At 45.3% G+C, this 24111-nt stretch overlaps 1 protein-coding gene across 11 annotated transcripts in view; it reads left to right on the top strand.

The window, feature by feature from the left end:
- The window catches only part of LOC147633300 (E3 ubiquitin-protein ligase UPL6-like), a 117534-nt gene extending 94877 nt beyond the window's left edge, over positions 1-22657 (top strand). For 5 of the 11 annotated variants that reach the window (XM_086806346.1, XM_086806342.1, XM_086806344.1 and 2 more), the window contains 11 exons: positions 13800-13925; positions 14093-14191; positions 14313-14380; positions 14532-14598; positions 20117-20287; positions 20494-20583; positions 20669-20749; positions 20835-20908; positions 21344-21415; positions 21511-21603; positions 21692-22657. In XM_086806346.1, the coding sequence (XP_086662472.1) occupies positions 13800-13925; positions 14093-14191; positions 14313-14380; positions 14532-14598; positions 20117-20287; positions 20494-20583; positions 20669-20749; positions 20835-20908; positions 21344-21415; positions 21511-21603; positions 21692-21758 (1008 nt within the window). In that variant the 3' untranslated portion in view covers positions 21759-22657. Of the gene's footprint in view, positions 1-13799; positions 13926-14092; positions 14192-14312; positions 14381-14531; positions 14599-20116; positions 20288-20493; positions 20584-20668; positions 20750-20834; positions 20909-21031; positions 21416-21510; positions 21604-21691 lie in introns of all 11 variants that reach the window. The other 6 variants (XR_015267091.1, XR_015267095.1, XR_015267093.1 and 3 more) reach the window with 2 other exon arrangements.
- Positions 22658-24111: the final 1454 nt, after the last annotated feature.

Here is a 24111-nt window from a genome sequence, read left to right on the forward strand (position 1 = left end):
ATAAGGACATGACTGATTTCTTATGTGAGTTCCAAGATTGTTTTTCCGAGTCATTGCCAGGAGAACTTCCTCCGGAAAGGCCAGAAGATCATGCTATTGATCTAATTCTGGGTAGTACTCCACCAAATAGACCGCCGTACCGTGTTAGTGCAGCCCAACAAGAAGAAATTATGAGTCAGGTACAGGAGCTGTTGAATAAAGGGCTGATACAGCCTAGCTCATCACCCTTTTGCTCACCTGTACTCTTAGTGCAAAAGAAAGATGGGTCTTGGCGCATGTGTATTGATTACAGGGCGCTGAACAAGAATACCATCAAGAATCGATTCCCCATTCCGAGGATCGATGACATTTTGGACCGCTTACAGGGCTCCATAGTCTTTAGTCAGATAGACTTGAAAAGCGGGTATCATCAGATACGTATTAGACCTGAGGATGTGCATAAGACATCATTTCGAACCACTTTTGGGTTATATGAGTTCTTGGTTATGCCCTTTGGTTTGACAAATGCACCTGCCACATTTAACAGAATGATGGACAGGATTTTTCGGCCTCATAGAGCGTTTGTGGGCACATTCTTTGATGATATGATTGTGCATTCACACACTGAGGAGGAGCATAGGAGGCATTTGGCCATTGTGTTTGGGGAACTCCGGAAGCATAGGCTGGTCATTAATGGCAAGAAGAGTGAGTTCTTCTTGCAAGAGATACATTTCTTGGGGCATATTGTGTCTAAGCATGGAGTCCGTATGGATCCTTCGAAGGTGGAAGCAATTCATAATTGGCCAGATTTGAGGACCGTGCATGATGTACGCAGCTTTTTGGGATTGTGTTCCTATTACAGGCGGTACATACGGTATTTTGCTGAGATTGTTTAGATGGGTTGATCAGGAAATTACAGCCTTTAAAAAGCTTAAAGAAAAGCTTACTTCGGATCCAGTATTGGTATTACCGGACCTCCGAAAGGCTTTTGTTGTCCAATGTGATGCATGTGGAAACAGCATTGGGGCAGTTCTCATGCAGGAAGGACATGTGATAGCCTATGAGAGTCGAATATTAGAGAACGCCGAGAAGCATTTACAGGTTTATGAGAAAGAGATGTTGGCTGTAGTTCATGCTCTTTCTACATGGAAACACTATTTGCTTAGGGCTGATTTCACTGTGCAGACAGATCATTAGACCTTGCGTTATTTCCTCACGCAAACTAAGCTTTCTGAGAAGCATATGCGATGGGCCAACTTTTTGTCTATGTTTCATTTCCAGATTGTGCATGTGGAAGGCAAAAAGAATGTTGTGGCAGATGCTTTGTCACGCAAGTCACAGGTCTCAGCAGTTTCACTTGCTTATCATCATGAGCTTGATGAAATGAAAGAATAGTATGCCCATGATGAGGACTTTGGAAGGTTGTATGATCAGATGTCTGAGGGTCAGCGGCATGATCATTATACTCTCAGAGATGGGTTTTTGTTGATGCATGGTAGATTGTGTGTTATCAGGCAACTTCTACTCAAGGTTATGATTGAAAGTCATGCTCCACCGTATGCAGGTCATAGAGGTATTGACGCCACGGTAAAAGCAGTTGAGACTTTCTTTTAGTGGCCAACCTTGAGAAGAGATGTTGATGCTTTTGTTAGGCAATGCATCGTTTGTCAGATGGTGAAGTTTGATCGTCAAAAGACACCAGGGTTACTTCAACCTTTACCTATTCGAGATAGACCTTGGGAGAGCATTGCCATGGATTTTATATTTGATCTTCCACGTACACAAACGGGGAATGATGACATTTGGACTATCATATGCAGGCTCAGCAAGCAGGCTCAGCAAGCAGGCTCATTTCATTCCCGTGCGTAAGACGATCAAAGTTGATCATATGGTGAAGTTGTTCATGGCGAACATCTTCAAGTATCATGGCTTGCCTTCGTCTATCATTAGTGACCGTGATCCACGGATGACGAGTTTATTCTGGAGAGGGTTGTTTGACAACATGGGTACAACTCTCAAGTTTTCATCTTCATTTCATCCACAAACAGATGGTCAATCGGAAGAGGCTAATTTTACAGTGTTAGATCTTCTTAAATGTTGTGTGTCAGAGCACAAGCAACAATGGGAAAAGTGTCTTCCTTTGGTGGAGTTTGCATATAACAACACCGTCCATACCTCGACGGGCAAGGCACCTTTTGAGATTGTGGAAGGAGGGAAGAAGGTACCACCTATTTTGCATACAAAGGATAAGATCTTTGAGGCTGATCAGTATGTGGAGAATATGGATGAAGCTTATCGGAGAGTTAAGTTGGCACTCCTGAAAACTCAGCAAAAGTAAAAGAAAGCAGCAGACCGTCACAGACGTGCATTAGAGTTTGCATTGGGTGATTGGGTTCTTTTGCGCTTTGAAAAAGCTAGGCTCAAGAAGATGAAGGGTAAAGAGCGCTTATTCCCTAAGTTGAGCATGTGCTATTATGGACCTTTTCAGGTATTGGAAAAGATTGGTGAGGTGGCCTATCGCTTGAAGCTACCAGATCACTGGAGGATTCACAATGCATTTCATGTGAGTCTACTTAGACCTTTCCGTGGGGATGTGCCTGAGGATGTATCAGATGAGGCTCAGTCGGAAGTTGAGGAACTTGATGAGGTTCTTATTCCAGAGCAGATACTGGCACATAAGGGAAGAAAGATACGAGGTAAAGTTTCCCGTCGTTATCTTGTGAAGTTCAAGAACTATTCACCGATGGATGCGAAGTGGATGGAGGAAGGTGACTTAACAGATTCACCTCGATGCCTTTGAGTTGGAGCCGACTGTTGTTACGGCTCATACAGGTTCTGCAGAGCATGGGTCTGGAGCATTGCCTGATGCTCAAGAGGGGGGTAGCACCTCCACTCCCTTGATACAGACAGGCTCAGATGACATCTAGAGGTCGCTTGGTGCAGCTTTTGTCTCACCCGAAGGTACTGATGGCTGACAGTACATCTGTTTATGGGACTTCTATGATATATGTGTACTAGTCACATTGGATGTTGTGGTTGTGTATGGTTCACAGTGGTATACAACTTGGACTACTACTACACCATTGGTTTGCAGTGAATGTTGTTACATATGCATGGCTTAGAGAGATTGGGATGCTGATCTTGCCATATTGTACATTTCACTTTGGATATTTTGCTATATCACCAGATTGCAATCAAGGACGCTTGCCATTTTTCAAGAGGGGGGTATGTCATGACCCTGTGAAAGTGGAACAACACAAGTGTGGGCATGGTGATTGGTGAGCAAGATAAATATTTTAATGATTCACATTTGGGTTCCTGGACAAATAGAAATATGGTGGACATCCTCAAGTGTGAAGGGGGACCAAGGACATTAATATTTCTAATGTTTTAACCTTGGGTGGCCCCTAAGTATAAGTGACCCTTAGGAAGTTTGATAAACTTTAGAAAGAGGCCACTAGGATATTTTTGGGAAAAGGAGCAACTCTACTTTTGGAGATACGCGGTTCTCTCTCTCTCTCTCTCTCTCTCTCTCTCTCTCTCTCTTTTGCTTTTGGAGGAGTCGTGGAAGCTAGCTGCTGCAGAGGGTGTATTTTTGCTGGTTTTTGCTGCGTACAAAACAGGCCGTAGAGACCACGTGGCTGTAGGCCGTACAGACCTGGTGACTGCAGGCTGTACAGAGCAGGTGGCGGCTGGTTCAGGCGGTGCTGGCGACCAGGGTATGGACAGCAGGCAGCTGCTGTGCAGGCGGGTACTGTACGGTACATAATAGCACGCAGACAGGTACTGTACGGACAAAATAACACAGACGTTGCAGGACATCTGACACAGGCTGGTACGACTGCTGTACGACGACAGCTGACACAGGTAGCAGTTGCACGTACGGTACTGTACGGACGGGTACAGCCGGATACTACTACAGGCCTGTACGGACAGGTACAGGCGGCTATAGACCTGTTCAGTCCTGAACAGTGGTAGGCGACGCTTTATCAGAGTATAGTTGGTGCATCAGTCAGGCGGCTGCAGAGAGAAAAGTACAGACAGTTTGTTGCAAGTACAGACTGGTACGGTCAGTCCCTCTGGTGTAGAACCACGCATTAAAATTGGTAAGCTCTGAACATATCAATCTTTCTTTCTTTCCACTGGCTTATGTCTGCTGCAGAGTTGTTTCATCTGGCCCTTTGTGAGAGGAAGGGTATAGCAGTTTGAAGGGTGTTGGACAGTGGATGTGTATTTGAACTGAGTTGAAACCATGTTCATGGAACAGCCAGATGTGTGCTCAAGGCTGTCCTGCTGAATTGTCTTGGTTGACTAGAGGGAAGCACAGTGTGTTGCTTTTGGGGACAGAGATCTGTGTGTGAATCCTCTGTGCTAAGAGGTCTTGAGGGTTGCCAGATTGGACATGCAGGTTTACTCTCGTGGACTGGCTTTGTTGTACTCAGTTACACATTTCATTGAATTTGAATAAAGAAATACCGAAAGGGGCGCCAAGCTTTGGGACCAACAGGTGTCGATTTCCTTTCAATTCTGGAGCATTCTAGCTCGTGTTAATTTTGTTATTTATTTGGACTACAATTGGAATGGTGACTGCTAGTCTACCGCACTTTGGTTTCTACCAGAGGCCGGTTTCAATTAAGATCACCATTAGTGTTTAAAAAACACGATTAGTGCTTAAGAGTACATTTCTAGCGTCTAATGACACTTGCATTGGTGATTAGATTCACCATTAGTGTTTAAGAACACTCTTAGTGTTTAAAAACACTTTGGAATGACTCACCTTTGCTGGATTAGAAGCCTCATTAGTGTTAATCAACACTATTAGTGCTTATCAGCACACTTTGAAAAGCTTTGTGCACTTGAAGATGTTGATGGAGCTTGATGAAGAATGAGGCTCATGAATACCTCATCGTGTATGCCCACCACTTCAAACTCAAAATAGGATTAGCAACAAGCCCTCACAAGCCCTTAAGTGATTAGAGCAAAGAAGAGGAGATTAGTGAAAAAGAACACTATTAACAAGCTTGAGCAAGCTTTCATGGAGAAGAGAAACAGTAGGCGCTTGGTTTTTTCACTCTCACAGTTGATTCAGCCCGCTTTTCACTCTCACAGTTGATTCAGCCCGCCATTAGGGCTAAGATTCAAGCTGTAGGATCTTGGGACCTTGGGCTTCAAAAGCCCTAAGCTCTCTAGGGCTGCCAACGCCTACACGGCGAATTTGTGTACGGCATCAGCTGCGCAGGAATCGTGCGCCGGTCTGCTCAAGCGGCAATGCCATTGCCAGGAGAAGGGCAATCTGTCGATTGGCTGTACGAGCTCAAGCGCCTGGAGGTCTTCTTTACTTTCCTAGTTGATATCTCCACGAGTTGCTTGAGCTCCTCCACTGGCAGGAGATTCAGCTCCACAAAAGAAAAAAGGATAAAATTGACCTATTCTACACCACAAAAGTGACCTAATCTTGCCAAGCTCTAGATACCATGTTAGAATTTCGTGGTGCTTATGCTAGATCATTATGTGGAGGAGAGAGACTCACAAAATACAAGAAAATATCTTGCTTATTAAGTTGCTCAAAATACAACTAGGCTTCTTGCTCCATACCAAAAATGCCTTCTAGCTCCACCTTTAAATAGGTGAGCTAGTGGACCATAAGTCCATTCACACACACACCCTTCTCCTCCCCTTTTACTAAACCTTAGTCTCTTAATAGATGTACACCAGGTTGAGGATAGAGGAAAACAAGTAGTTCAGGAGGAGGCTCCTTGGAAAGATGTGGTTGTAAAGGCAAAAAGATGGATCAATCATCCGGCCAAGGGGAAATCCGGAATTTGCATAATCCTCGTTCGCCGGGCTACTTCACGTCAAGGTGCTCATTCTCGGGCCCGTCACTACCATATAATGCTACACAAAACATTGAAGAGGCATGAAAGAATTATAAAGTTAACTTGTGAAGAAACTCAGCCAAGGGTCTCCATGGGACGGCATGCACCAACTGGCCCTCAAAAAACAAAGGCACTTTTTGAAGCACCAATTGCCGAGCTTCAGGCGTTTTAAATACAATTTCAACAAACCCCTTGGGTCCATCAAAAATTTCATCTACCACATCTGACTGCAAAAGGGAAGTCAACCACTGACAGATCATATGCATTGGCGGCAAGCGCCCTGTGAAAAAGAGAATTGCATCCTTCTTATGGAAGGCTGCCAAGACATGCAAAACACGAGGTTGCTGCCACAACATAGCCTCATCTTCATTGTCACCGCCAGAACATTTAGGCCTCGTAGAAAGGCCTAGCTCACGAAGTTCATCCTCTGTCTGGCCTTTGTCAATGTCAGGACCCAAAGCAGCCACTGTTTTGTTAGTGAAATCTTCATTGAGAGTCGACATCTCCCCCACTTTCTCCTGTCTCTCCCTCTCTCTCTCTTTGTGCTGAAAGCCTAAAACAGCAGAATACAACTATACAAAACCCTAAAACAGCAACCCCAAACCCTAAAACAGTAGTTCGAAACCCTAAAACAGCAGCCCAAAACCCTAGAACAGCAGATTGAAACCCTAAAAACAGCAACCCAAAACCCTAAAACAACACCCCAAAACCCTAAAAAAGCAGATTGAAACCCTAAAACAACGAAAAACAGCTGTTTGAAAACCTAAAACAGCAGTAAGACAGCAACTCAAAACCCTAAAACAGCAGAAAACAGCAATCCGAAACCCTAAAACAGCAGCAGACAGAAATTCGAAACCATGAAACTGCAGTGAGAGAGCAAATCAAAACCCTAAAACAACAAAAAACAGCAATTCAAAACCCTAAAAGAGCAGGAGATAGCAATTCAAAACCCTAAAACAGCTTCTCTTCACACAGATCGATCTCTCTCTCTCTTTGTGTGTGCACTCTCTCGCTCTCTGTCTCTCTCTCTCGCCGCCTGTCGCTATTTTGTTCGCCTGCCTTTTCCCACCCATGCTTCCTCCGCCCCAGTTCGCCTCTGCCCTCGCCTACCCTCCTCGCCCTCACCTCTGCCCTCGCCGCCCCAGTTCGCCTCTGCCCTCGCCGCCCCGCTTTTCGCTGTTCGCTACTGGTCACCGCCCGCTTTTCGCTGCACTGTTCGCGGCTTGCTTCACTTCGCAATTCCCTGTTCGCTTTGCGCCTCTGTGCGTAGCCGCCCTCTTTGTTCGCTACTGGCACCCACTGCTGCTGGCCCGCCTGCATTACGGTAAGCCCTGCATCCCCCTTTCCCCTCCCACCCTTGCTCAGGCCCCCAAGGCAGCAACATAACTCTCTCTCTCCTCAATCTCGAGGAATGGCCCCGAGTCTCCAAGAGAAACTCGAGGCCCTCGAGACATCAATGAAGGCACTAATCAAGGAGAATAAGAAGACATCTGATTCCAACCTCAATGAGGTGGAGAACAAACTACACCGGCACATCATGGCCCTCGAAGCACGGGTCACGAACCTTGAACAAGAGAACATAGCACTCAAGGAGGAGGTGAGTGCATTGAAAGTGGAACTGGTAGCCGTCAAGAACACTGAGAAGGAAGAAGGGGAGATCAATTAGAACACTCTCACAGCCATCAAAGAAGAGATCTCCAAGGAGATCACAAAGGACATGGAGGGAAAACTCGAAGCCAAGCAGTCAGGATGGGTTGAGGTGGTGAAGAAGAACATCCGCAAAGAAGTGAGGGAGGAGACTCAAAGGGAAGAACATCAAATCATTCACACCACCACTGAGGAGGAGAAGATGAGGCATGCCCGCCGCCTCAACATTCGAGTCACAGGTATAGCCAAGACACCGAACTCCACTCCCGAGAAAGATGGACAGCTTCTATGCATGAAGCTAGGCTACAGGGAAGAGGACCTTGTCCGCTTCACCAAAGCATGGAGAGCCGGGAAAGACTCAACACGCAAGCGAGTCCTCATCCTACAACTTGCAGGAGAGACGGAGAGGGTCACCTTCATGAGGAAGAGGGTCATACTACGAGGCTTAGAGGGAGCTCCTATTTTCTTGGATGATGATCTCACGAGGATGCAGCTAGAGCATAGGAGAGCTTGCATGCCACAAGTCTTACACGCGAGGAGAGAAGGCAAGAAGGCCTTCTGTCGAGATGGTTGGGTCATCATTGATGGCCGGCCCATGGATTAGCGGTTTGGGGCCTATGGGACACAGACCAGGCCACTGACAGAGATACACATGGCAGTATGGAACTGTAATGGTTCACTATGGATGCAGCTTGGACGACTGGAGCATGTTATGGTGGGGAGAGACATCATACTTCTGACAGAGACACATCAGAGCCCAGAGAGAGGGCTACCTGGAGTAGAGGGATTCCAGTGGGAGTCAGCATACAGGAGGACCACACGCGAGGGTACCTCGAGAGGGTCGGGGGGAGTAGCAGTTCTATTCAGACGGGAGCTACAGGGAAAACTGAGAGTGGTAGCACAGCTAGCTTCTTTACCCACTCGATGGTAAAGGAAGCTATCCGCCGCCTATAGCATGGACGGGCCGCCGACCATATGGGCCTACAGGGTGAGCATCTCATATATGCAGTAGATTCTTTGGCCCTTTTCTTGCACACCTGTTTAACAGGGCGCTAGTAGAGGGTTTGCCTGCGGAGTGGACGATGCACACCATTGTGCCGATCCACAAAGTAGGGGGTATGCTCGATCCGAGCAACTACAGGACGGTTATGGTTGGCCACGTGTTGGCCAAACTCTATGGTGCAGTGTTGAAGCAAGAGCTTAGCTTATATGCTGAGCAAGCAGGTTTACACTCATCAGGGAAGGCAGGCTTCAGGAGAGCTTTCTCTACCACTGACCATGTATTCACTTTGAGATGTATGATTGATCAGGCCAGAGTGAGGAAGAGAAAGCTCTATTGCTGCTTTGTGGATTTCCGCAAGGCATTTGACACAGTACCATGAGAGAGGCTCTTTCAGCGCCTACAGTCTCTTGGCATACCAACAGATATGACATGGGACATCTATGCATTATATGAGCAGGTTTTTGGGCGAGTCAGATGCCCAGGAGGTATGTTCGAGACTATTGCTAGCACCATTGGTGTGAAGCAAGGATGCCCACTTTCCCCCACGCTATTTGGGTTATACATTGATGAGGTGGCTGACTTCATTACACGGGGAGGCGGAGATGGAGTTGATCTAGCAAGTATCTCAGTACATATTATGCTTTATGGTGATGATATTGTACTAGTGTCTGAGTCTCTAGGAGGTCTACAGCAGCATCTACATGCACTCGATGATTTCTGCACACAGAGGAGTCTTACTGTGAACCTTGGGAAAACCAAGGTTATGGTCTTCATACATCGAGACAGGGCAGGAGTCAGCTGACATTCACTCTCGCAGGACGCTAGGTGGAGGTGGTGACATCATATGTGTACCTAGGGGTTACCTTCTCTGTAGCAGCCACGCGCTTCACCATGGGTTCAGCAGCGAGAGCCAGATTGAGACGGGGATATGGAGCATTGGCTATGCTAGAGAGACAGTGCCACCAGGCGCATTTTTAGGAGCCCCGAACGAAGGGGTGGCTATTTGACACATTAGTCACACCGGCATTGATGTATGGAGCAGCGGTATGGGCGCCAGGACTTGCTACCCATTGGTGGACACAGATAGAGAGACCACATGCCCTCATGATGGCACGCATGATACGCAGTAAACCGTCAGTGCGTCATGACATTATCCGAGCAGAGTTTGTTGCGCCTCCTATGATGGTAGAGGCCATATTCCAGACTATATGCCTGCTAAACAGATTCAGAGAGATGCCACAGGACAGATTGTCATACAGAGCTTTTGAGGCATCTAGACAGCTGGCTGAGGCAAGAGACAGAGGATCATGGTATGCACATGTCACACATTGGTTCTCACAGCATGGCCTAGACATGGATCATCTACCACCATTCCAGTATGACAGGGATGCACCACATATCCGTCTCTCTCATAGTGAGAGGAACAGAGTATTGGGACAGGACCTATGGCAGCTCTATACACGAGAGACATGGATATCACCGACATAGCCTCTTCCACCGAAGATGCTATACTACAGAGATCACTTCATGAGTATCACTGATGATGGATTTATAGAGAGGCCTAGATACATGGAGGGCTTTTTACGACATGGCTCCCGAGTAGCTATTGGTCAGCTTAGAGTCTCATCACATCGATTGGAGATCGAGACTGGCAGAGCAGCACGGATCCCCCGAGAGGAGAGGGTATGTAGATTGTGCAGAGAGGAGGTGGAGAGTGAGGAGCATTATGTATGCAGACGCAGAGCATATACAGCCATCAGAGAGAGATATTCCATTTTATTCAGAGAGCCACATTCCCTACGCCAGATCTTTGAGGTAGCAGACCAGCGCATTCTGGGGAGATTCATTCTAGACATACAGCGTCACAGAGAGACATCATTACAGGCTCAGAAAGCTCCAGAGGGGGGACGACAAACACAGATTACTACATTTTTTCAAAGATCCACCCTACTCCCAGCCCCTACACAGCAGGGAATTACTCTCCAAAGAGCAAAGACACTCAGAGCCCGCAGGAGACAAAGCACACCTGGCTTTCGGACACCACGCCTATACGAGAGAGAGATGACAGAGATCAGAGGTGAGTTTCACAGAGAGGGTGCGGAGCGACTGGCTCGCTTCAGAGCAGACCTAGACATGTTCTTCAGGGAGCTGTGGACACCCCCTTCATTGATGTGTACCATTCTATACCCCAAGTATGGTACAGGATGGAGCTAGCTAGGTTGCATATCATGATTGTATACTCCATGCATATAGCTTTGCATTCTCCTAGTAGTAGAGCTCCATCACCTCCCCCACTTATTGTACATATTGCACACCCAGATTTAGCTTTTTAGTTCAATACTTTTTCATTTTGTTGGGATGACAGAGGATACCCCACACAGGTACATTGATTTGTCTCATAGGCCGAGTTCGGTCTTTTGGAAGACGTTAATAAAATCTCTCTCTCTCTCTCTCTCTCTCTCTCTCTCTCTCTCTCAAGGGGTCGAGTCAAAGGAGCACTTCATATGCAGGTGCACCGTATATTATGAGATTTGAGGGAGGTTCCACCCTCTCTGAAGAGAGGGGTTTAGACCCTTATCTAGGATCATGGGTTACCAAGATCAACGGTACCTGGGCCTCTTCCTACTAGAGCTTCATCGCCAGAAGGACTTATTGATTAGGGAGTCGAGACCCCATGGGAGACATGCAACGCGGCCCCAAGCGACCATCACTCGGAATCGACATCATGTGAAGGGGACAAAGGGCTTTTCTGAATTATTGAGAAAATCATCAAATTTAAGCCTTTTGCATCCACATAAATTTGGGCCGTTTTTCAAAATCAAGCCTCCTACATCAAATTGGAGCTTCTGTAGTGCCATGGAAGGTCCAAGCATCTGCATTAGGGCATCATTGCCTTCCACAACAAAATCTTTACCGGCATGCGCTCAGGGGGAAGTTTTAAACTTCCAAAATTATCTTTTTCCTATTATGTTTGAGTCAAGGGTTCTTTGCTCGGGAAGTCCTCGAAAATCTGAATAAATATTTTGTGTGTTTTCTTTTGTAATGCTCCATCATTCTCTCTTGATTCCTGCTTAGAGCAAGGGGGATTTGTCTTGATAGACTGATGTAGGCTGTCATCTAGTGGTCAAGCTCTTATATCAAGCTCAACATGAGAGTTCGGGTGTTGGCATCACTGTGTTCTTTTGTATCACGTGATTGCAGTTTAGAGCCCTTATCACTATGACTAATGAATGTTTGTCAGGCATCGCCTCCATCACTCTGAAGAGGGGTTTGTTGGGTATTTGGGAGTGAGCTGGTGTGAACACCCTCTTTAGGTGTGAACAACCCTTATTAGGTTTTGGTCAAAAGATTAGGCTTGTTGCCTATAAGAGCATGTACTTGGTTTGTTCTAATAACATGGAACCTCGAACAAAGCTCTGGCTCTTTGACACTTTGGTCACTTCAGCCATGCTATATGGAGTGGAGATATGGGGACCCTCAGTGGATCACCACAGCCGAGCTGGTAGCACTGATGGATGGAGACATATGGAGAGGCCCTTGGTTTCTATGATTTCCCGGATGATTAGGGCCAAGGCCTCCGTACCACATGATATTATCCGTGCAGAGATGGCTGCCCCCCCATTGGTAGTAGAGGCACTCACTCGATCAGTCTCCTTTATACATAGCACTTGGGCTCTCCCTAGAGACAGATATGCTCGCTTAGCCCTAGAGTCTTCACGACAATTGGCATTGGCATCACAGGGAGATGGATCATGTTGGTATGCACAGATGACAGCTTGGTTCCAGTTGCATGGCTTTAGTATGGACAGGCTACCTCCATTTCAGTACTCCCTGGATGCACCCTCCCTCTCTCTCACACGGGCAGAGATTACCAGACTTATCAGGCAGGACTTGATTCAGCTGGACACTAGGAGGACATGGATACAGCCGACACAGGAGCTTGGTACGAAGATGGCTTTCTATAGAGATCATCTTCTCCAGCTCACGCAGGATGGGTTTGTGATTAGACCCAGCTACATGGATACTCATCTTTCTCATGGGGTACGGTGTGCTATTGGTCAGATGCGCACATCCTCACACCAGCTAGAGATTGAGACTGGCAGATTCAGAGGAGTACCAACTGAGGCCAGGATTTGTCAGCTCTGCCAGATGGAGCCAGAGACAAAGTTACATTACATATGTCACTGTCCAGTATATTATGAGATACAAGGCCGTTTTCACTGCCTGTTTAGAGAGGGTTTCGGACCACTTTCTAGAGTCATGAGATACGAGGATCAGAGATGCCTCGGATTATACTTGCTAGAGCTTCGTAGACATAGAGAGGGTCTCTTGAGAGGAAGGGGATCAGAGAGGGAGAGACACTTACAGAGGCAGATTACAGACTTCTTTCGACCAGAGATTGAGCAGTCAGGCCAGCAGGCACTGCAGCTAGCCCGAGAGTATAGCCGCACCAGAGGTACACTGATTGATCGGGCTATAGAGCTGGGGCGGTCCAGGCGCCCCAAGATGAGAGGCCCATCTCGACACCGGCGGAGACTACAACAGAGGATCAGGACCATACTAGCACGGCATGGGAGACGCCAGTGAGAGTACTCACCATGGAGGACATTGAGGATATCCGCCATCGACCGATGAGAGACATCTTTGGATAGTGATGTGTATGATGCTTACCTTTGTTGCTAGTTTTCCTCCCAGATGTTATCCATTAGGAGCTCCTAGTACCGTACTTTTCCTCATAGTTGTTTCAGTTTCAGTTAGTTGTTTAGTTGTTTTTAGCTTTCTTTACACAGACATTGTATCAGATCCACCTATTGTTGTAACCTTTTTGGTCTCGTAGGTCATTTTGGCCTTCTGAAGACGTTAATATATCATTTCATTTCTCTCTTTCTCTCCCCCAGACACACATATACACACACAAACCATGGCTATCCTCTATCCACCATAGCCATTGAGCAAACCCTAATCTCTCTTTGCATATACTCCATCCTAGCACCATGAATGCTAACACTCTCTTCTTTCCTTCTCCCATTCTCTTTGGAATCCTTTCCTTATCCCTCTCTCCTATTCTCCTTTCTTCTCTCCAACTTGTACCTCTTTTGCTGAGCGGCATTTCCCCATTTCAGCCTCTTGAAAAAGCCCATCCCTGTCCCCATTCCCCAATACATCAGTTTTCACCAATTTCGTTCCTTGCCAGAGTGTTGTGCTAATCAATTTAAATTGACAATAATCTAGTTGTTATTCATGAAAAAAGAAGAGCTTATTGTTACAAAGACTATACATATTTTTTGTTACAGATTCGGGTCACGTTTGTGAATGAGCTTGGGGTTGGGGAAGCTGGAGTGGATGGAGGTGGCATATTCAAAGATTTCATGGAGAACATCACAAAATCTGCTTTTGATATACAATATGGCTTGTTCAAGGTAATTGTGTGGTATCATCACACGGCTCAATTTACATGTTGAATGGAAGGGAGAAGAAAAAAATTCTATACTAATGATACATGCTTGCAATCAAACAGGGAGTGGGCAATACTTGTCTGTCATTCAAGAGTTCTGAGCTTCATAGGTGCGATCCTTTGTTTATGCAGGAAACACCTGATCATCTTCTCTACCCAAACCCAGCATCACATATGGTGCATGATGGACACCTACAATACTTCGAATTCTTGGGAAAAATTCTAGGAAAGGTATGCTTGGATTGGTCTATATGCGTTAAGATGTCTATGATGCATTCTAAAACCTATGCACGATCCATCCTCGGAACTGTTGGATGGTGGCAGTATGTGACATGGCAGTAATTGCATGCAGGCTATGTTTGAAGGAATCTTGGTAGACATACCCTTTGCCACCTTCTTTTTGAGCAAATTAAAAAACAAGTAAGCTGGTTTTAATTATATCCATTGTGCTGTTGCTGTTAAATACATGAAGTCGAATGATTATTTGGGATAAAAAACGAAGAGTGTTTTTATTGCTATTTGTAATCCAATTTATATATTTTCCTTGATTTTTTGGGGTCCTTTGAATCAGGCACAATTATTTGCATGACTTGTCATCCTTGGATCCAGAGCTTTATCGGAGTCTCCTTTTCCTCAAGGTGGGAGAGAAAAAAGAAAGATTTATCAATGTCTGTTGAAGGCCAAACAAAATAATACAATGTGGAGAGAGAGAGAAAGAAAGAAAGATATATTAAGCGTCTACTAAAGACCCAATGGGCCTATGAGACCAAAGTGATACAATAATGTCCATGGCATATCTCATCATGGAATGGATAATAAAACAGAAAGAAAACATAAACATAGCTATCTCACTTGGGTGATACAAGACTGTCCATGGAAACTCATCATGGAAATACTAAGAACATAGAAACATGAGGGCCATGGAATCTCATCATGTAGTACCAGGAACGTGGAACATGAGAGGAGCATCAGCTCCCACTAGATGGTATACCACTCTCCAAAATATCAAGCTTGGGGCTAATGAGTATGGCTGAGAGGTCTCCCTCAGCTATGTCACGTGGAAAGGTAGCCCGATGGTTATGGAGCATGTCCTGGATCTAGAGCAATGAGGGGATTGTGGCCGATGTTTGGGGAGTTGGGGGCATCGGGCATGCTGAATGTGTAGGCTTGGTCCGAGGTAACTCCTCTCGGCGAGGTGGGTTTGGAGTAGCCCGTGATGGTTCCACAGGATCCACTGTATGGGTGTCCTCCACCTCTTGGGTCTGGAAGAAGCCGGTGATGGTTGGCTGGTGAGGGAGGGGTCGGGGTGGTTGGGGGTGAAGCTCTCTCAAAGAAGTGTCCCTGTGTCTGCGGAGCTCAAGCAAGAAGAGCCCTAGGCAACGCTGGTCCGGGAAGTCAATGATCCTGGAGAGTGGACCGAATCCCTCACGAAATAGACAGTGAAACCTCCCGCAGAGCTCATAGTATACTGGGCAGCGACATATGTAATGCTCCTCTGCCTCAACCTCTGTTTGGCATATTCGGCAGATCCTCTCCTTCCTGGCTCTTTGTATGAGCTTCCTGGCTCTGAAGATGCGCTCAACTCTACCTGTCTCCACTCTGAGGCGGTGGGATGAAACCCATATGTGGCCAATCACAATCCGCATCATGGGACATGTGAACACTCAGGTAGCCCTGTTGTTGGATGAATCCATCTTGAGTGAGTGTGAGGAAGTGATCTCTGTAGAAGTGAGTGCATCTTCGTTGGGAGCTCCAAAGGTGCGATCCATGTGCAGAGGGTGTAAAGGCTAAGAAGATCTAGTTGGCTAGCAAGTGCTCTTTGTAGAAGTGAAGCTTTGAGGGAAGCTTTTGCAGAGAGAGCCATGTCCGGGGCGCTGTTTGAACAGGGCTTCTTGATGATGACGGAGCTCCATTAGATACATACCAAAGCATCGCTGATCCGCAGATTGCATAACCTGTGAGAGAGGGCTGAATCCATCTCGAAAAAGACAGTGCAATCTCCTGCGAATCTCATAATAGGGTAGGCGTTCACATAAAAAGTGCTCCTCTGACTTCACTTCCCCGATTGGGCGTGCCCTTCATATCCGGCCATCTGCTCTGCCGGACTCAACCCATAGGCAGTGATGATGATACTCTCAGCTGGCCAAGGGTGATACGCATGGCATTTGACATGTGCCGATAAAGGTATCTAGGGCACATAATGATTCCATCATCAGAAACTTGTAGAAAGTTCTCTTTGTAGAGCTGGAAGTTTGTGGGAAGCTCTGGTGGGGCTATCTAGGTGTGGCTCATGTGGATCCCTTTCAAGTTAGGGTGGTTGATCTCTTGCCTGGAGAGATCCAAGAACAGTGAGTCAAGACTATACTGAAAGAGGGGAGGGGGGGGGATCCATCTGAAGGCCATGTTGGTCAAACCAGCTCACTACCCATGAGTACCAGGACCTATCCTATCCCTCTCGTGTAATCTGCATGGAGGACTTAAGGGCCATCCAATGTGTACACATGATGTATGCAGGTGATGGTCTGAAAAGTGCAGCTATGACCAAGGGGGGAGACTCCAAACTCAGCTAGCATAATCTCGTGTGGCACTTATGGTTTACTTCAGATCATGTGTGAGAGCATCATCACCTGTAGTCTCTTTGTGCTCCTCCAATCCTCCTCTCCTGTATTTGCCGCCTAGAAAGGGGCACTGTAATCACTATCGGACGCGCCAAAGTGTCAAAAAGCCAACACTTGGTACGAGGCTCCTAGAAGTGGGCTTGGAAGCACTGTTTGTGGAGGCAGGCCAGAGCTGCGTATCCTCTTGTCAAGTGAGCCTGTGTGTCTAGTCTCATGGAAAAGATCAGGACTGTGAAGGTCATTCCAAGGTAAACATAAGATGAAACAAGTTTCTCTCTATAGAAATGACCTGCCTGCTCTTTGCCAGTTGAAGACCACAACCTTGGTTTTGCCGGGATTACAACTGCAATGCATCCAAATGTCTCTATAGTCCCTCCATGGAGTCATAGATCAGGACTATGTTATCCGAGTAGAATGGGCACCACTGCCTGGGCGAGTCATGAGCGTGTCCTCCCAAATCTGTGCATGTTTAAGGCTCCAGATTATTAAATGTAACTGGAAACATACACAAATGTGTAAAGCATTTAGTTAAAACATTGGAACCTCAAAATTTCCATACAATGCAATACTCCCTTTATATACTATTGTTCACAATTCCAAATGACACAGATGTAAGTTTGCACATCTTAATTCAAAGCCCAATCTTAGTTTACACATGACATCTGTATGAAATCATCACATCATCAATTGCTCTCATGGACATGCATTGAGCTGTAGGCATTTAACCAGTCTGATATAAATGCATAGAGATGATGTACGGACATGTATGAATCCATAACATAAACAACACAAGAAAGCCCCATCAATGCACCCATAAATGGTTTTCTACATAGGGGAAAATCCTCTCCCACCGCTGCAGGAGCTCAATCCACCCGACCAGCCTGAGCTCCAGTCACCAGAAGTCCCTGCAGCGGAGGGTGACTAAGTATCCGCAGATCTTGTACCGTAGTACCAATGAGTCCGCAGATCTCACCTAGGTCTGGAAGTGTGAGGATCTCGCCGGATTGCCTTGGGATCCACTGCAGCAGTGAGCCCTTATTCCACTGCAGTGGCATTAGCATAGACTCCACAGAGTCATATATCATGCAAAATACATAAAGACAACACTATATCCTTGTTTGTCTACACATAATGCTGTCCATGAATACCTACAACAATGCATGTTCATGTCCCATCAAAAATAATAAGAAGTCCTATGAATCCGTCGGACCATCCTAGACTTTTCCCATCAGCATACTCCATTGTACCCTCCAAAGGGTCCCTCTTCTTAACCTCCAAATCCTGGAGGATTCCGTCTGAAGTCTTCAGACATGCTCGTGGAATTACCTCTTTCCCTAGAGCTTGACTCCAAGCTTGAACTCTAAATTTTCATTTGGTTGGTCCATCTGTCTCTCTAAGCTGGACATATATAGGCATGGGTAGGGCCACTTCTCTTATCTTTCTCTTATGGTGCAAGGATCTATGTTGACACCTACAAGTGCGGTGACTTGGATATTTGACATTACACATGGTCACTTCTTGATTTGGCAAGTATATTAGACTTGATATCTAGAGTCTTGACCATAATCACCAAAGAATACTTTATTAATCGATCGAACCTAAATTGGAATTTCTAAAATAACCATCGCGTATAACCTTATGCTCTACCAAGACACCTTTCTTTACAACTAATCTTAGTCTTCTTTTTTTCCGAGAAAAAGATCCTTCTATTAGTTAATGAAAGATAGCCACAAAGGGCTAGATACAACCACGAAAAGGCTAGATACAAACTTGCCTCATGTACGGGGCGAAGTCTATCTCATATCTAAGGAGAGGGGTGGGGGGGGGGGGTGGGAGGGGGACAACCACACAGGTGGTCTGTAGTGCCAAGTGGGGTCACCACCTCTATCGGTGAGAAAAGGGCCAGGCCTCCAGAGCCTCAAGAAAGCTTCCCACCGCTTCCACATGCAGTCAAAACCTCCCTGTAACTTCCCCCACTATTCACGGAGGGTGTGAATGATGTCAAGCCAAACGCTCCTAATGGACTCAGTAGGCGGAGTGTGGTTACCCTCTATGGCCTCGCTGCATCTAGCTCACCAAATGTGCCAGGCTACAATGCTACTGCAAATCTCCCATCTCTAGCATGAGCTTGGTCTCTAGTGGTGTGTAGGTGGGGTTGTGACTGGTACTGTCGAAATACGATGGTGTGTAGGTGGGGCTGTGACTGGTATTGCGGAAATAAGATGGTGAGAGACATGAAGGGCAAGCCCTCCCCCATCGTTCTCATAAGCCGTGACCACCTCAGCCTCTATGGCACAAGCGACAGTGCCCCATGTAATGATCCGGGTCGATGCCTTGTCCATAGTGAAGATGTGGAGAATCCGCTGCCCAATTTGCTGAGCCTTCGGGCAATCCCAAAGACAATGTCGTTGAGACTCCTGAGGGTGGCCGCATCGCAGGCAAGCTGCTGGTTGTCCTCCGACTGCTAGCCAAGTGCCGACCGCGAAGCTCCTGTGTGCCATCAGCCAAAGAAAGAGGGTGATCTTTCTAGGCTGAAAACTGTCCCAAAGCCTCTTCTATAAATCTGAAAGGAAACGCTATGAGAGGCCCTATGATTGCCAATGTGTCGTTGCTGCCGGGGTGCCATCAATCTCTGGCATCTTGATCCTGTGCCCTAGCTGCACTTTTATATGCAAAGAAGGGGGCATTGAGAGTCTTCTCCCGATTAGCGGGGTCATGCCAAGTCCACTCTCCCCGGTCCCACTACAGGGATGTGAGAGGTCGGCACTCCCATATCCATAGCCACTTTCCTGTTTTTTCGTGTCTGACTCCCCACCATTCTGTTATGGAGTCAGGAGGGGGATGTATTGTGGAGTCATGTATTGGCTTTGATAGGATCTCAGGTTGCTCCAGTTGTCTAGACCTCTGAGTTGTTCATGCATCCATGCATGATGAGCCTCTGAGCCATGCTTGATGAGCCTCTGAGTCATTTGTACCATGCTCACTAGCCTCTGAGCCATGCTCACTTGCCTCTGAGATTGTGTGGGAACTATGTCTAGTTCTAACTTGGAGGTTGGTAGTCCGTCATTGCCATGTTCTGTTCTTGGCTCATTCCAGTAGTCTCTCACCTTGCCTTCATCGGGGGGTGTTAGAACATGAAGTCAAAGTGAGTGTTCTAGTGTGTGTAGAGTGAGTTTTATGTCTAGTCTTTGTGTGAGTGCCATGTGGCATATTGGGATTTATCCCATATACATGTGACACTTAGAGTGTGTGTGCCTATCCTATAAAGGCATTGTACTTTCTAGTCTTACAAATCAATCAACAATCAAGCTCTCTTGGCCTACATGTGAGTACTCTTGGTTATCATTGCTTTGCACTTGTATTGTCATTTCATTTCCATTTCATTCCGTTCCTACCATGGAAACAAAAGAAAATAAACTAGATACATCATCATAGTGGGAACCATGTTGAGAGGGATAGAGTCATCTTTCAGCTTTTTTTGCTGGTGTTTTTGGTTGCATCTATTTGATTGCTCACGAACGATACTCTTCAATTGCAGCATTATGAAGGGGATTTGACACAGCTGGGTCTGTATTTTGTTATTGAGGATAATGAATATGGTGAGCAAGTCCAGGTTGAGCTCCTCCCTGGTGGGAAGGATATTCCAGTGGCCAATGATAATGTGATCAGATATATTCACCTTGTTGCAAATCACCGTCTCAATAGCCAGGTCTGATAAATCCTATGGTTTTGCAAAGATGAATCTGTGGTTAAAGTTGCCATTATTGAGCTTTTTGTTTGGTGCCATCTCAATAGCCAGGTCTGATAAATCCTATGGTTTTGCAAAGTTGAATCTGTGGTTAAAGTTACCATTATTGAGGTTTTGGTTTGGTGATCCCTTTATTTTTGCAAAGAGTGAATGGTTTTGTTTGCCAGATTCGCCAGCAAAGCCTCCACTTTTTGCATGGGTTTCAACAGCTGATACAAGCGAAGTGGATAGACATGTTCAATGAACATGAACTGCAGGTACAATTTGGATGGATTCAACGACTTCTATGTAAACCTGTGGTAGTATGGCTTACATGATCTATGTTTGATGTATACCTTGCAGGTTCTTATTTCGGGATCATTAGAGGGTCTGAATGTGGATGACCTCCGCTTGAATGTCCACTATGCTGGTGGTTATAGTGAGGTTGGTGTTGTTGATGCACAAGGCAAATGCTAAGGATTCAGCTTTTTGTTGCCACCCAACTTAATTACTTTCCTAAATTTGTCAGAATCATCCTGTCATTGAGATGTTTTGGGAGATCATGAAAACATTTGATTCAAGTCTTCAACAAAAGTTTCTCAAGTAAGTTCATTTATGTGACTAACTGAAGGGTGACACATGCGCATGGCTTTTGTTTGTGGTGGTTTTTAGGGTAGTGGGGACTTAGGTACAGGAACATGTTCTAAGTCGCTTCACATTATGCAGAGAATAGATACAGATTAGGCAGAGAGTTCTAAGGCGCTGGACATAAGAATACAGGTTTCTAGTCGGAGTGTTTGTGAATGGGCCTGCTTTAATGGCAGGTCCCAGGTTTGAGCTCCAGCACCTGTAATAGTACAGAACTGTTGGCTTGGTGAAAAAACTAACCAAAAAAAAAAGATTCAATGTTGGCTCTGGACAACCTGTTCATGTACCCACTAGATTTCAAAAGCAAGTAAAGAACCTGTAATAGTACAGAAAGTATAGTTACATTTGAAGACTGTTTGAGAAGTGAACTTGCAATGTGGTGCACTGCAGGTTTGTTACTGGTTGTTCTCGTGGACCCTTGCTGGGCTTCAAACACCTTGAACCGCAATTCTGTATCCAACGGTAGGTGTCTTTTTGTAATGCTAAGTAAGCTTTGCCTAGCTAAGCCGGCGAAAAAACTAGGGGCTAATTCAACTTGAGAGTGGTCATTAACACAGAGCTGCCCCAGAGGATGTGTCTGATGACATGTTGGATCGCCTGCCTACTTCAGCTACTTGTTTGAATCTGCTCAAGCTTCCCCCATATAAAAGGTACAGAAAAGTGTGGTTGTTTCAGAGGTGTTTAGTCACAGAGATTCCTTTTCCTTTATCGTTCACTCAGCTGTTGTGTGTGTATCAGAAAAGAGGTCCTCAAAGAGAAGCTTCTATATGCTATAAATGCGGATGCTGGCTTTGATTTAAGCTGAGTACTCATGCACAGAAGCTATGCTTGTGTGCACGGATTTCAGATGAAGGGTTGCAATCCTATCAACCGTACACGTACAGTAATGTGAACCCTTTTTTTTTTGGGGTCCGGGGTTCTGGATAATCTTCACATTGCCTCCAACAGGTTATTCTAGGCATACATGCACATCTAACATAACACATGTTGGAATAGAATCTGTTCTCCCCCCACCGCCCCGTATGAAGAAGATCAACCGATTTATTGGAAGCAAAGAAGATGGTTTGCTTGAAGCGGGCACTTGTAGATATGAGATAATGACGTGTTGTAAATTTTGGCAGTTAATTCGAAGTGAAGTGCTCATAGCCAGAAAACATCAACCCAACAACGGGCAGAGTCAAAAGGTTTTTGTATAATTTGAATTATGTGGCTGTGCTATAACATTTTTGTAAAGGACATAATAAGTGATGTAACCTCCCAGGGGCCTGCACAGCGTCTCTGTGAAACGTTTTCCAGTGTATGAGCCAGGGTCGTAGAGTGTTTGTGTGTGAAAAGAAGGTTCTTTCCAGCATCACTTTATTTATATGCTGACTGGGCAAATGCCCCCACAGTTAAAAGGTTAGTCACTCTCGAACATCTCAAGACACAAAAGAGAGAGAGTGAAGGATCGTTGTGGCAAGGGAAAGAGTCTTCAATTTAGGTGAGGTAAGGTTATAAAAATGAGTTAGTCTCAAAGGTCACGTGCTTTGAAGGTAGGGGGAGGGGCAGGCTTGATTTTTGAACCCCCCCCCCCCCCCCCCCCCCCCCCCCCCCTTCCCTTTTCAAAATTGACAGGTTTGGTGACATATAGCAACTTTTTTTTGTATTTTAGTGTAATTTTTGATGGGAACTTTAAAAATTTGCAAGTATTTTTTATGGCCAAAATGCTCAAAAACTGGAGTGGTGCCCTGTCGCAAAGCAACTATGAGGAGGGGAGGGAGGGGATTCATGTATCCACGAAAAAATATATATTTACGTTTGCACGTGTGCATTCATGTGTACCTTATTGTTGTATGTGTAAGAAAGTAATGCATATGCTATACTGACCTTAAATAATAGGCGCCTACAATGAGTGAAAAAAAAAAGAAATTCGATTAATTAGTTGAAGGCTTTTTTAAACCTTTGAGCGGAAACATTAGACAACAAAAAAATTAAAAAAAAAATAAGGTTTTTTTTTTCTAATTAGCAACGTCGCAATAGTACAAAATGTGACCCTTCGTAGTGTTCATGTTACATGGTATCATCGAGTGTATTAAATGCTTATGCGTGGCCTATGAGGGGTCGCCCGTTCTTGTTTCACCCAACTCTGCCTTTACCTTTGCTCTGTTTGATGGTTTCTTCAAAGTCCTACAATTCTTGTAGAGGTGTTCGAGCATCCGGTCATCTACGGTCTCATGGCAGTCTGCTTGGCCATGATCTTGCACAAATTTGTGCGAATGAAGAGGATAGCAGGGTGCTCTTCAACTTCAGCCTAGAATCAATTGAGAAGCTCTCTTTAACGCCACTACATGAAAAAAGCATCGACTCAAAATGCGTTGTCTCAAACTGTGACGTCAGTTGCATCCCCAAGGGTCTGATTAGCCCTGAATTTCCTATAATGGCCTCAACGGCTAAGATATGCCAGATTTAACGTCCAAGATCTGTAGAAAATAAACGGTGTAACAGGAGAGGCAGGGGGGAGATGAATTTTGATTCCACCAAATTTTTCTTGGTGAATTTGGAAAACTATTTGTGGAGAAATTTTGCTCGTAGATGCATCGAGTCGAGAGCTTTGATTTTTTCTCTCTCATAGGGCCGTTAGGATTAGGATGATTGTTATAAACTTAAGAACGTCTTATAATTAAAAAAATCTTGAAGTTGTAAAAAAGATCACTACAAGTTGGTCGTTTTATAATACCAAGAGGATGTAGTTAAGATGTTGTGTCATTAAAAGATAGGAACTTATGTACGATTATGAACACGCTCATTTTGTTGAGGTTTGTTTGTGTCATTAAAAGATGGGAACTTATGTACGATTATAAAAATGCTTTAAGTTTGTTGATGTTGCCTTATTTGTGTACAATATATAAAAGCATATGGTAAAGCCCCCATTAACGGACGAGAAAGCACGTTTGTTGTGAAAGATTGCTAAGGAGGAACAATACGGGTAGTGAGTTGGCATGAAAAATCACAACAATTGAAAGTAGCTATAATAATCACAATTGATGTGTTAAGAGAGGAGGGAAGAAAAGAAAAAGGTAGGAAACAATTTTTGAATAGGCCAATTATTGAAGTAAATAATGTGGTAATTCTACGAACATCTAAACCCCAGGAGGGGTTGCTTAAAATAAAACCTACTA

Source organism: Cibotium barometz, chromosome 12 (assembly GCF_041138505.1).
Source record: "Cibotium barometz isolate CiBa-2024 chromosome 12, ASM4113850v1, whole genome shotgun sequence".
Lineage (NCBI taxonomy): Eukaryota > Viridiplantae > Streptophyta > Polypodiopsida > Cyatheales > Cibotiaceae > Cibotium > Cibotium barometz.